Consider the following 13,079-nt stretch of genomic DNA (forward strand, 5'->3'; position numbering starts at 1 on the left):
CGGGGACAGGGTGTGAGGGATGAGTTGCGGGAGATGTGGGAGACACGGTTGAGGGCGTTCTCGACCACTGAGGGGGAGGAAGTTGCGGTCCTTGAAAAACGAGGACAACTGAGATGTACGGTAGTGGAATGCCTCATCCTGGGAGCAGATGCGGCGGAGGCAAAGGAATTGGGAATAGGGGTTGGCATTTTTTGCAGCAAGGTGGGTGGGAGGAGGTGTATTCTAGGTAGCTGTGGGCGTCGGTGGACTTGAAATGGATGTCGTTTTCTAGGTGGTTGCCCAAGATGGAGACAGAGAGGTCCAGGAAGTAGAGAGAGGTATTAGAGATGGTCCAGGTAAACTCAGGGTTGGGGTGGAAGGTGTTGGTGAAGTGGATGAACTGTTCGAGCTCCTCGTGGGAGCACGAGGCGGCGCCGATACAGTCATCAATGTAACGGAGGAAGAGGTGGGGTTTAGGGCCAGTGTAGGTACAGAAGAGGGATTGTTCCACGTAACCTACAAAGAGGCAGGCGTAGCTTGGGCCCATGCGGGTACCTGTGGCCACCCCTTTGTCTGTAGGAAGTGGGAGGAATTTAAAGAGAAGTTGTTGAGGGTGAGGACGAGTTCGGCTAAGCGGATGAGGGTGTCAGTGGAGGGGGACTGGTCGGGCCTGCGGGACAGGAAGAAGCGGAGGGCCTTTCGGCCATCTGTATGGGGAATGCAGGTGTATAGGGACTGGACGTCCATGGTAAAGATGAGGTGTTGGGGACCAGGAATTGGAAGTTCTGGAGGAGGTGGAGGGCGTGGGTGGTGTCACGGACATAGGTAGGGAGTTCCTGGACCAAGGTGGAGAAAATGGAGTCCAGATTGTTGGAGATAAGTTCGGTGGGGCAGGAGCAGGAGGAGACAATGGGTCGACCAGGGCATTCAGGTTTGTGGATTTTGGGAAGGAGATAGAAGCGGGCGGTCATCTATCCACCTACCCCTCTCTCCCTATTTATTTCAGAACCCCCTTCCCCTCCCCCATTTCTGATGAAGGGTCTAGGCCCGAAACGTCAGCCTTTCTGCTCCTATGATGCTGCTTGGCCGGCTGTGTTCATCCAGCTCTGCACCTTGTTGACATCACTTGGTGATTGATTGAGTCATGATTTTAAAAAAGTGTATTTTTTGGAAGAAGGGATTAACTGAGAAACAACAAATAAATGAAAGGCAGAGCCAAGATAATAAAGTAATATAATTAAGCCAAGTAGACAAGTAAGGTTAAGGTAAAGTGGTAAGTTTAAGATCCAAATCAAATATTTGTCTTTTTGTTTTACAACCATGAATAACATTTATAAATCACAATAAGAACACTATAGTATAAAGATTTAAAGATTATAAAGTAACCTCACCTTTTAAGAAATTTTAACAAAGATATTAAAATTAAAATTTAATTTACTCACATGACACTGGGCAGCAAGGTATCGACAGGCTCCATAGATCTGTGGACAGATCGAAAAACAAGTCACTCCATCATCACCTGCCATGATATTCTGCTCAATGTTGTAAATGGTTTACCAAGCTGTCCAGTGGACCAGCAGTCAGTTCCTAGTTATCACTCAATAAAAGGGCTTTAAAAATTCTGACAGCATTCAATGAAGTGTACATAGGGAAGATACTTCCACTTGAAGGAAGTTGAGAACTAGGGCCATAAATATAAGATAGTGACTAATAAATTCGCCAGGGAAATCAGAAAAAAAACTCGCTTTACCCAGAGCATGACGAGAATGTGGTATTCACTACCATAGGGAGTAGTTAACTTGAATGATAAGTATTGGGCCAGTGGCGTAATGGATAACACATTTAACTTCAATCAGAAGATCGTATGTTCGCGTCCTACCTGGTTCGAGCGCAGTGGGTGGAACAGTGACTCAGTGGTTAGCACTGGTGTCTCACAGCGCCAGGAGCCCAGGTTCGACTCCACCCTCGGGCGACTGTCTGTGTGGAGTTTGCACATTCTCCCCGTGTCTGCGTGGGTTTCCTCTGGGTGCTCCGGTTTCCTCCCGCAGTCCAAAGATGTGCAGGTTAGGGTGGATTGGCCATGCTAAATTACGCATAGTGTTCAGGGATGTGCAGATTAGGTGGGGTTTGTAGGGAATGGGTCTGGGTGGGATGATCCGAGGATTGGTGTGGACTTCCTGGGCTGAAGGGCCTATTTCCACACTGTAGGGATTCTATGCATATAAGAAAAAGCTGGATAAACGCAAGGGAGAAAGGATTGGAATAAAAAACCAAAAGAACTGCAGATGCTGGAAATCAGAATCACAAACAGAAACAGAAATTGCTGGAAAAACTCAGCAGGTCCGGCAGCTTTTGTGGAGAGAAATCAAAGTTAACTTCCGGGTCCAGTGATCCTTCCTCAGAACTGCAAGGGTCACTGAACCCAAAATGTTAACTCTGATTTCTCTCCACAGATACTGCCAGATCTGCCAAGTTTTTTCCAGAAATTTGTGTTTTTGTTCAGGATTAGAATATGCTCTTAACGTGTGAAGGGCAAGGTGGGAAGCAGCTCACGTCAACCATAAACACCAGTCCAGACCAGATGGAATGAATAAAGACAGAAATTGCTGGACAAAGCAACTAATGTTTCAACTCCAGGGAGTCTTGTTTGGAATGGATAGTAGCTAGGAAATGTAAATTTTATGCTGATGACAGTGGGTTGGGGGTTTGTGGATGTGTGGAAGAGGACGAGGAGAAGAAGTGAGCAGATAGGTGGAGACAGAACCCAGAGCGAGGGGAAGAAAATTAGGCAAAAGGATGGCTGATCGTAAAACCAGGGAAAAAATGCTGATAATGGGGATAACGAGTAAGTGAAAATGGACTGGGCTGCTTTCAGCACAGCCATGTCATATTCATGCCAGTACCTGGGCTGTGGGGATGGAAAAAGGACATGGAAGAATAAAAGGAATGGCCTGTTTCTGTGCAGCAAACATTCTGTTATTCCTTTCCAGTCTATGCAGACAAAACTAAGACAGCACATACCTTAGGTAGGAAGTGGACTGTTGTACAGTTTGAAGTTGCCCAAATAATTGAAATCACAAGACTTACATTTTGGGAGTCACTGGTTGCCCAAAATAGGCAGTCAATAATTCATGTGACTTAAAAGTAATTTAACTCTTACTAAACAACAGTTTAGCAACGATTCATCATCTAAATAAGTAGAAAAGACCTACAACCCATAACAGGGATTTCTGGTGCTACATCAGCTAAACAGATAGATGAAACTCATCTCCACGGCTGGAAACGGCAGTTTCTTCAGTTTCCTTTCAATTACTTGAACTAGCTAGAGTGTTAGGCACAATCAAGCATGGATTATTTTAAAGCAGTCTTCCTCTGTCCTCTGTTCTCCACCAAGAGAAGCTTTTCTCTCTCTAGAACAAGTTATATATCATATTTCTGGGAGACTTTTGTCAACCACTTATTTCACAGCCCAGTGGCAAAAGACAGATATTCCACGTAACCCTTCTTATTTTCATTAGAAGCCTATGATGTTATCCCGTGGCTAATCCCTGTTTAGGTGTTCTCTTTGGCTTTTAGACAGTGATTTACACTTGGGTCACGAGATTACCTCCTAGCTCAAATCAGAACCAACAATATCTTGTTTCAGAGTCTGTGCTAGAGTGTCCTTGGCAGAGGTAATGATTTTAATTGTCATTTGCTGACTCAATCAAATTGAACGCTTCTGCTGATTAGAATTTTTTGAGGAGCAAGGACATCAAATTCATTGTTTTCTTTGAATCAGTGAAAATCCACATGTCACTCAGCACGTTTGAAACTTGATAGCACGTCCAAATTTAATATTCAATGGAATTGACTTCCTGCTTTTCTTAACCACAACTTCTTTGCTTTCATGGCAAGAGCCACAATTGATGGAGATGTCACTCTGACAGGCAACAGCCAAAATGAGCTGGATGCACAGAAAATTGCACAGGAATGCTGAGTTTTGGTGCAAATTTATTTTTCTGCACTGCTGAGAATTAGGTGCAATCACATTATTACAAGTCAGGTACATGCGTTGAAACAATAGATAGTAAGGCAACTATCATGTTGTGGCATAATGAGATTATTCAAAACCACATTAAGTGAGGACTATCTGCATTCAACAGAGTTTAATAAAGTTATTATACAGCAATCTGCGTAATGGGAAAGAAATCATACCTTATCAAGTTTGCGGGATCGAATTGCATGGGCAGCCCTGTGGTACTGGGCAGTAAGGTAAAGGCACTGGGAAAGCCAGTAGATATCCTGGGGTTCCTCTACAACAGAAAACAAAACCGTTACAATTAATATGTCAACAATGCAATTTTAAAAAACATATTTTTTCCATCAGATTTGGGTGTTGTTAACAAGGTCACTATTTGATGTCCATCCCTAATTGCCCCGGAGAAGGGTTGGCACATAAATCCATTCACTCTAAAGCCAGGCCTCAAAAACTGTTTTCAATAAAAAAATCACCATGGCTACAGAAATACTGCAAATTAATTGTTAACTTCAAACACACAAAACTACAGATTACAAACTCAAAAATCAGAAACCCAAACCCAAAGTTACATATAAATCACAAAATTTACATCATAGAATTCTCAATGCAAAGAAATTGCATTCCCACTGTAAAGAAAAGTTCAAAAGGAAGCACCCATCATCCTTGGTTAACTAAAGAAGTTAGAGAAAACATCAAACTTAAAGAAAAAAAAAAGCATACAACTGCACAAGGTGAGTGGCAGTCATATGATTTGTCAAAATACAAACTGCGGTGAATGGCTAAAACATTAATGAGAAGAAGAAATTAGAATATGAAGCTAGCTAGACATTCAAATACAGATAGAGTTTTGACAGGTATTGAAAAGGAAAAGAATATGTAAAGTGAGTGTTGGCCCTGCAAGAGAGAGTGAAATGGGTGTTAATAGTAGTAACAAGGAAAAGGTAGATGAAATGAGAAAATATTTTGCTTCTGATTGCACTGTTGAGGATACAATAAGCATCCCAGTTATAGTTATGAATCAGGTGGAAGGGAGAGAGGAACATTGTGAAATGACAATCACAAGGGTGGTGGGACTAAGCAAACCAATGGAACTGCTGGCTGACAGGTCTCTCCAAGTCCAGAAGATTTTATCCTGGGGTCTTAAAAGTTGTTGCTAATGAGGTGCCAGATGCATTTGCATCAATGTTCCTAAATTCTCTAGATTCGGGAAAAGTTCTTTCAGACTAGAAAGTAGTAAATATAATTTCCCTATTCAAGAAGGAAGAGAACCAAAAAGCCGGAAACTATACACCAATTAGCTTGATGACTGTTGTGGAAAACGTGTCAGAATTGATTACTGAAGGGATGATAGTTGCACATTTAGAAAAATTCAGGCAATCAGGGCATAGTTTCATCAAAGGGAAATCATGTCCAACCAATTTATGGGAGTTTTTTTTTTTAGAAAGCAGCACTGTATATAGGTTGAAACCTGTAGATTTACTACACTTGGACTTCCAGAAAGCACTTGATAAGGTGCCCCATCAAAGACTTTGGAAAATAAAAACTCATGGTGTAGAGCGTAACATATTAACATGGGCATAAAGTTGGCTGGCTGGATGAAATCACTATGCATAAATGGGTCTTTGTCTGATTGGCAGGATGAGATGAGTGGAGCCTGAACAGTTCTGTGCTGGATCTCAACTTTTTTATAATTCACGTGAATGACTTAGATAAGGGGAGTGAAGGCATGGTGGCTAAATTCACAGGTCATAGCAAGATAGGTAGGAAAGTATGTAAAGTGGAAATGGAGACGGCTAAGGGAGTTGCAGATGAATATAGATAGGTTGAGTGAGGGAACAAAAATCTGGCAGAGTAAGTATAAGGTGGGAAAATATGAAGTTGTTCACTTTGGCCTGAAGGAGAATGATGCCAGAATTCTGTGGGGCAGAGAGATTTAGGTGTTCTGGTGCACGAGTCACAAAAAATTAGATTGCAGGTGCAGCACATAATCAAGACAGCTCATGGAATGCCATCCTTCCATATGAATGGAATTGAACATAAAAGTAAGGATGTGACAATCCAATTATATAGGGCACTGGTGAGGCCACATCTCAGATACTGTGTCATTTAGATAATAAGGTGTAGAGCTGGATGAACACAGCAGGCCAGGCAGCATCAGAGGAGCAGGAAAGCTGACATTTCTGGTCTGGACCCTTCTTCAGAAATGGGGGAGGGGAAGGGGACTCTGAAATAAATAAGGAGAGGGGGAGGCGAAGATAGAAGGTGGATGGAGGAGCAAGATAGGTGGAGAGAAGACGACAGGTCAAGGAGACGGGGATGAAGCTAGTAAAGGTGCGTGTAGGTAGGGATTTGGGATGGGGGTTAGTCAGTGAGGAGGGAGGGGCGGGGAGGTAGGAGGAAAGACGGACAGGTCAAGGAGGCGGGGATGAGGCTCGTAGGTAGGAAGTGGGGGTGGGGGTTGATCAGTGAGGTGGGAGGAGCGGATAGGTGGGAGAAAAGATGGCCAGGTCAAGGGGGCGGGGACAAGATGGGCTGGTCTTGGGATGAGGTCAGGGGTGGGGAGATTTTGAAGCTTGTAAAGTCCACATTGAGACCATTGGGCTGCAGGGTTCCCAAGCGGAATATGAGGCGCAGTTCCTCCAGTCTTCGGATGGCATCGTTGTGGCACTGGAGGAGGCCTAGGATGGACATGTTGTCCAAGGAGTGGGAGGAGGAGTTGAAGTGGTTCGCGACTGGGAGGTGTTGTCGTTTGTCACGAACCGAGCGTAGGTGTTCCACAAAGCGGTCCCCAAGCCTCCGCTTGGTTTCCCTGATGTAGTGGAGGCCACATCGAGAACAGCGGATACAATATACCACGTTGGCAGATGTGCAGGTGAACATCTGTTTAATGTGGAAGGTTTTCTTGGGGCCTGGGATGGAGGTGAGCGGGGGGGAGGTGTAGGGGCAGGTGTAGCACTTCCTGCGGTTGCAGGGAAAAGTGCTGGGGCTGGTGGGGCTAGTGGGGAGTGTGGGGAGTCACTGAGAGAGCGGTCCCTCCAGAAGGCAGATAAAGGGTGGGGAGGGAAATATATCCTTGGTGGTAGGGTCAGACTGCAGGTCGCGGAAGTGGCTGAGAATGATGCGTTGAATCTGGAGGTTGATGGGGTGATACATGAGGACAAGGGGAATTCTGTCTTTGTTGTTATTGTGAGGAGTGGGTGTGAGGGCTGAGTCATTTAGGTCTTCTTATTTAAAGAGAATGTAAAAGCATGGAGATGGTTCAAAGGAGGTTTACTAGATTGATTTCTGGAATTAATAGGTTATCTTATAAGGATAGGTTGGACAGATTGGGCTTGCTTCCACTGGAGTATAGAAGAGTAAGGGGCGACTTGACTTGAATGGTCTTGACAAAGTGGATATAGATAGGATGTTTCCTCTTGTGGGTGACTCCAAAACTAGGCGCTCGCCATTTTAGGATGGAAACGTGGAGAATTTTTTTTTTCTCAGGGTGTCATGCAACTTTGGAACTCTCTGCCTCAGAAGTGGTGAAGGCAGGTTCATTTAATATTTTTAAGGTGGAGATGTCTGATTCTTTTTGACCAAGGGATTCAAGATTTATCAGGGTAGAAAGGAATGTGGAACTTGAAACAAAAACAGATTAGCCTAAATTATATTGAATGGTGGAGGCAAGCTCGACAAATGGCTACTCCTGTTCCTAACACATATGTTCATACATTTGGGAGTTAGTCACACAGAATTTCCAAGCTCTGACCTGCCTCCTGTGCTACAGTATGCATTAGGCTGGTCAATTTGAGTTTCTAGTCAATGGCAACCCTTGGTACGTTGATAGTGGAGAATTGATTGACAGTTGAAAATGCCATTGAATGACAAAGAGAGATGGTCATTTGCTTGTCACTTGTGTGGCTCAAATTTTATTTGCCACTTATCAGCCAAAATCTAGATATTGTCCAGATCCAGCCACACTTGGACATGGACTGCTTCAGTATCTGACAAATTGTGAATGATGCTGAACATTGTCCAATCATTAGTGAACACCCCCATTTCTGATCTTATGATAAAGGGACAGTCACCAAAATGATGGTCATCTTAAGGGCAACAAAAGCACATGGTGGGCAACTCCTGGTTGTATACGTTCAATGCTCAGTACAGTACAGGTTCACCTAAAGGAAGGGTTGCAGAATATTTGCTAACATGTTGAAGCCCAACCACAGAGCACACAGCTCCCTGCTAAAAGCACTTTAATATTTTCTTTTTGGTACATCTTGCCATGGCGACTAGATTTTAATTTATAATATATATTTTCTGTAAATTTATGATTAGTTTCAGGATTCATGATTGTTTGAATTGATTACTTTGAGATGAAATCGTCAAACGCAGCCCTTTCTCAAAGCCCAGTGGGACAGTTAATCTGTCACCCATCTTCATTCCTTCTTCCCATTTTGCAATAAAAGTAATTTGCACTTTTAAAGCATCTGCATGCCCATCGAACCTTTCAGAGTACCTTACAACCAATGAAGTACTTGGTTGTCACTATGGTATTGTGGGAAATACAGCAGCCAATTTGCTCACAAACTCGCAAAGATACGCGAGAATAATCAGATTACATACTTTCAATGATGTTGCCCAGAACCCCCATGATAAATCTTTTACTCTTCCTCAAAATAACACTGTAGGGTATTCTACATCCACTGAGCAGCAGACAGGGCTTTGGTTGAACACCTCACTCGAACGTCAGTGTTTCCATCAATGCAGCATTCCCCTAATTCTGCAATGGAGTTTTTGGTATTTGTGCTCAAGCCTTAGAATCCAATTTGAACTCAGAACCTGCTGAATTAGAAGCAAGAGCGAACATCAGAAATTAAGAAACTGGAACTGGAGTAGACCATACAGTCTGTTGAGCCGGCTTTGCTACTCAATATGATGATGCTGATTTTTGGCTTCAACTCCAATTTCCTGCCCAGTCCCCGTAACTATCCCTCAGGTCTGAGACACCACATATCTGTCAATCCCTGCCTGCGATATCATTAATGACAGGACATCCACAACATTCCATAATACAGTATTCTGAAGGTTCATAACCCATTGAGTGAAGAGAATTTTCATCTCAGTCCTAAATTATCAACTTGCCTGTCCTGAGACTGTGCCCATGTTCTAGATTCTCTAGCGTCTACTCTGTAAGCCCACTGAGAGTGGTAACAACTAAGCTGCGGCTATTAATGAGCAACAGAATGATTAGAGGGGCAAGCACACTACAGTAAGTAAAACACCAATGGCATTGTGACCTTAACAAAGGATGATAAAACAAAAATTAATTTTAAATTGTCATGGGGGAAAACAGATATTGGAAGTTTCTGTTTAAATACACGTGTGAACAGGCAAAGCCATTTGAACAGCCGTTTGCTGTGGTAATTGCTCATTCAAACGAGAGGTATTTGGGAAATTTCAGTCTTCATGCATCATTAAGTTTTAACTCACATATCATGGATCCTAAACAAGATAAATTAGTGATACAGATGACTTAAATATTTATATATTGCTGTTACTGCTCTGCAAATTTCACAGAAGTCTGATGCTTCAAATACAATTAGAAATAAAAATACAACACGCTAAACTTGATTTATGCTCCGTCCCCTCTTCCACCCATTCTGTTTTAGAGTTATACAGCATGAAAAATGGCTCTTTGGCCCAACTCGTCCATGCTGACCAAGTTTCCTAAACTGAACTAGTCCTATCTGCCCACATTTGGCGCATATCCCTCTAAACCTTTCCTGTTCATGTGCCTGTCCAAATGTCTTTTAAATGTTGTAAATGTACCCATCTCTACCACTTCGTCTGGCAGCTTGTTCCATATACACACCACCCTGTGTGAAAAAGTTGCCCCTCTGCGTTCCTTTTAAATCTTTTCCCTCTCACCTAAATCTATGCCTTCTAGTTTTGGACTCCCCTACCCTAGGGAAAAGACCTTGGCTATTCACCCTATCGATCTCTATGGTCACCTTCAGCCTCCTATGCTCCAGGAAGAAAAGTCCTAGGCTACTCAGCCTCTCCTTATAACTCAAACCTTCCAGTCTCGGCAACATCCTTTTAAATCGTTTTTGCACCCTTTCCAGTTTAATAACATCCTTCCTATAGCACGGTGACCAGAATTGTACACAATACTCCAAATGTAGTCTCACCAACTTCACGTACAACCGTAACATGATGTCCTAACTCCTGTACTCAATGCTCTGACCGATGAAGAAAGTGTGTGGCAGACTTGCCTTCACCACCCTGACTACCTGTGATGCTACTTTCTACGAAATATCTTCCTGCATCCCTAGGTCCCTATGTCGAAACACTCCCCAGGGCCCTACCATTAACTGTGTAAGTCCTGCCCTGGTTTCTCAGACAAAAATGCAAGACTTCTGCCATTCCTCGGCCCACTGGCCCAGTTGATCAACATCCCGTTGTACTCTTAGTCAGCCTTCTTCACAGTCCACCATACCACCAATTTTGCTGTCACCCCCAAACTTACTAACCGCACCCTCTAGATTTGCATCCAAATCATCTATATAAACGACGGCAACATCAGTAGACCCAGCACCGATCCTTGTAGACCGCTGCTAGTCACAGGCATTTGATTTTAACTTTACTATTATTTAATTTTAAAGTAATATAACCAAGTGTACTCCTACTCCTTTATGGAGATAGACATTCACAGGAATGTGACCTCAGCAAATATTTCTCTCACCTCGTGAAAAACGAAACTAAAGAACACAAACCCATAATACTACAGATCTAGGTTAAGTTCTAAATCAAGTCTAAGAAAACAACGGGAAAGAACAGAGTCAGAAAGGGGACTAAAAGGCGACACCAAACCACAGCAGTCAGTGGAAGAGAGAATCTCTCGTTGGAAAGGAAGCTGGTGCATTGGTCCTACTCTGATCACAAACACGAATATTTGAGGCTGTAGACTTGCTCGCCGAGCCGGTGTGTTTGATTGCAGACGTTTCGTCACCCTGCTCGGTAACATCATCAGTGCGCTTCCGGTGAAGCATTGGTGTTCTATCCCACTTGTTATTTATATGCCTCGGTTTGCTGGGGTGGTTGGCATTACTTCCGGTTCTGTTTTTCAGTAGTTTGTATATAGGGTCCAGTTCAATGTGTTTGTTGATGGAGTTCCGGTTGGAATGCCAGGCCTCCAGGAATTTCCTGGCATGTCTTTGTTTGGCTTGTGCTATTATGGATGTGTTGTCCCAGTCGAATTTGTGTCCTCGTGTATTGAGACCAGTGAGAATTGGTCATGTCCCTTGGTGCTCATGTATCATTATTGTCGGTTTTCTTCTAGTTTGGCCTATGTAATGTTTCTCATAGTCCTTGTATGGTATTTTGTATATTACATTAGTTTTATTGGTTGTGGATATGGGATCCTTTATGTTCGTTAGTAGCTGTCGCAGGGTAGTTGTTGGGTTGTGGGCTACCCTGATACCTAGGGGTCTGAGTAGTCTCGTGGTCATCTCTGATATGTCTCTGACATACGGTAGGGTGATTAGTGTGTCTGGCTGTGTTGTGTCTTCTTGTTGTGGTCTGTCACAGAAGTAATGGCGGATTGTGCTTTTTGGGTATCCATTCCTTTTAAAAACTTCGCATATGCTTCTGTTCTGTTTTGCGCAATTCCGGAGTTTTTAAAAGGAATGGATACCCAAAAAGCACCATCCACTGTTACCTCCGCGACAGATCACAACAGGAAGACACAACACAGCCAGACACATTAGTCACCCTACCGTACATCAGAGACATAGCAGAGATGATCACAAGACTACTCAGACCACTAGATATCAGGGTAGCCCACAAACCAACAACTACCCTGCGACAGCTATTGACAAACATAAAGGATCCCATACCCACAACCAATAAAACTAACTTAACATACAAAATAGCATGCGAGGACTGTGAAAAACATTACATAGGCCAAACTAGAAGAAAAGCGGCAATAATGATACACGAACACCGACTAGCCACCAAATGACACGACAAATTCTCACTGGTCTCAATACACACAAAGGAGGACACAAATTCGACTGGGACAACACATCCATAATAGCGCAAGCCAAACAGAGACATGCCAGGGAATTCCTGGAGGCCTGGCATTCCAACTGGAACTCCATCAACAAACACATTGAACTGGACCCGATCTAGAAACCACTGAAAAACAGAACCGGAAGTAAGGCCAACCACCTCAGCAAACCGAGGCACATAAATAACAAGCGGGACACCGACCCTTCACCGAAGGCGCACTGACGATGTTACCTAGCACGGTGACGAAACGTCTACAATCAAACACACCGGCTTGGCGAGCAAGTCTACAATCTCATCCACAATCCGAGCTACAAATCTTCTCAAAAACTTCAAACATGAATTTTCAAAACTTAAAACTTGAAAACAAAAATATGGAAAATCAGCTCACCATGTGACAATGAAGCAACCTTGTCAGCCCAGAACAAAGCACTCTGATACTGTTGCTGCAAGGAAACAGACAGACAGCATCATTATCCTGGTCACAGACAATTAAGTGTCAGCCATAGTTCAGAAGGCAGAACAGCAGTAAGGCTAAGATGATGGTTTCAAGTTCTATCCAAAAGTTACAGAATAATCAGATCAGTAGCACATTGTCACAGATGAACAGTACTGACTCAAGGCAGCAGCTCATTATCACCTTTCAAGCTCAACTAGAGACAAGCCATAAATGGTGACCAGCCAGTATGCTCACAATCCATGACTGAATTAAAAAAAAAGTCAAAGTGCAGCACCGAGGGAGCATTGCCGTGTGCAAAACTGAATTCCAAGGCAACTCAGCATTGTCCGAGGGTCAGGACTTCAGAGTGTGCAACACTGTTAGCTATCGGTGTCAGAGTTCAGAGAGTCAATACTGAGATAGAGCTGCACTATCAGGGAGTTAGTATGAAGGGGGTTCAGCACTGTCACAGGAGAGAGAGTCGTGATGATGGAGCGCCACACTGCCCGAGGGAGCGCCGCGCTGTCGGAGGGTCAGCGCCGAGGGAGCGCCGCGCTGTCGGAGGGTCAGTGCCGAGGGAGCGCC

General features: G+C 43.7%; 1 protein-coding gene across 1 annotated transcript in view; it reads right to left on the reverse strand.

Moving 5' to 3' along the window:
- cdc16 (cell division cycle 16 homolog (S. cerevisiae)) overlaps nucleotides 1-13,079 on the reverse strand; it is a 34,403-nt gene that overhangs the window by 21,012 nt on the left and 312 nt on the right. The window contains exons 2-4 of the mRNA XM_048598415.1: nucleotides 12,447-12,501; nucleotides 4,177-4,274; nucleotides 1,422-1,460 (exon numbers count right to left, since the gene is read on the reverse strand). Of these exons, the coding sequence (XP_048454372.1) occupies nucleotides 1,422-1,460; nucleotides 4,177-4,274; nucleotides 12,447-12,501 (192 nt within the window). The remainder of the gene's footprint in view (nucleotides 1-1,421; nucleotides 1,461-4,176; nucleotides 4,275-12,446; nucleotides 12,502-13,079) is intronic.

This window comes from Rhincodon typus, chromosome 6 (assembly GCF_021869965.1).
Source record: "Rhincodon typus isolate 14 chromosome 6, sRhiTyp1.1, whole genome shotgun sequence".
NCBI classification, from domain to species: domain Eukaryota; kingdom Metazoa; phylum Chordata; class Chondrichthyes; order Orectolobiformes; family Rhincodontidae; genus Rhincodon; species Rhincodon typus.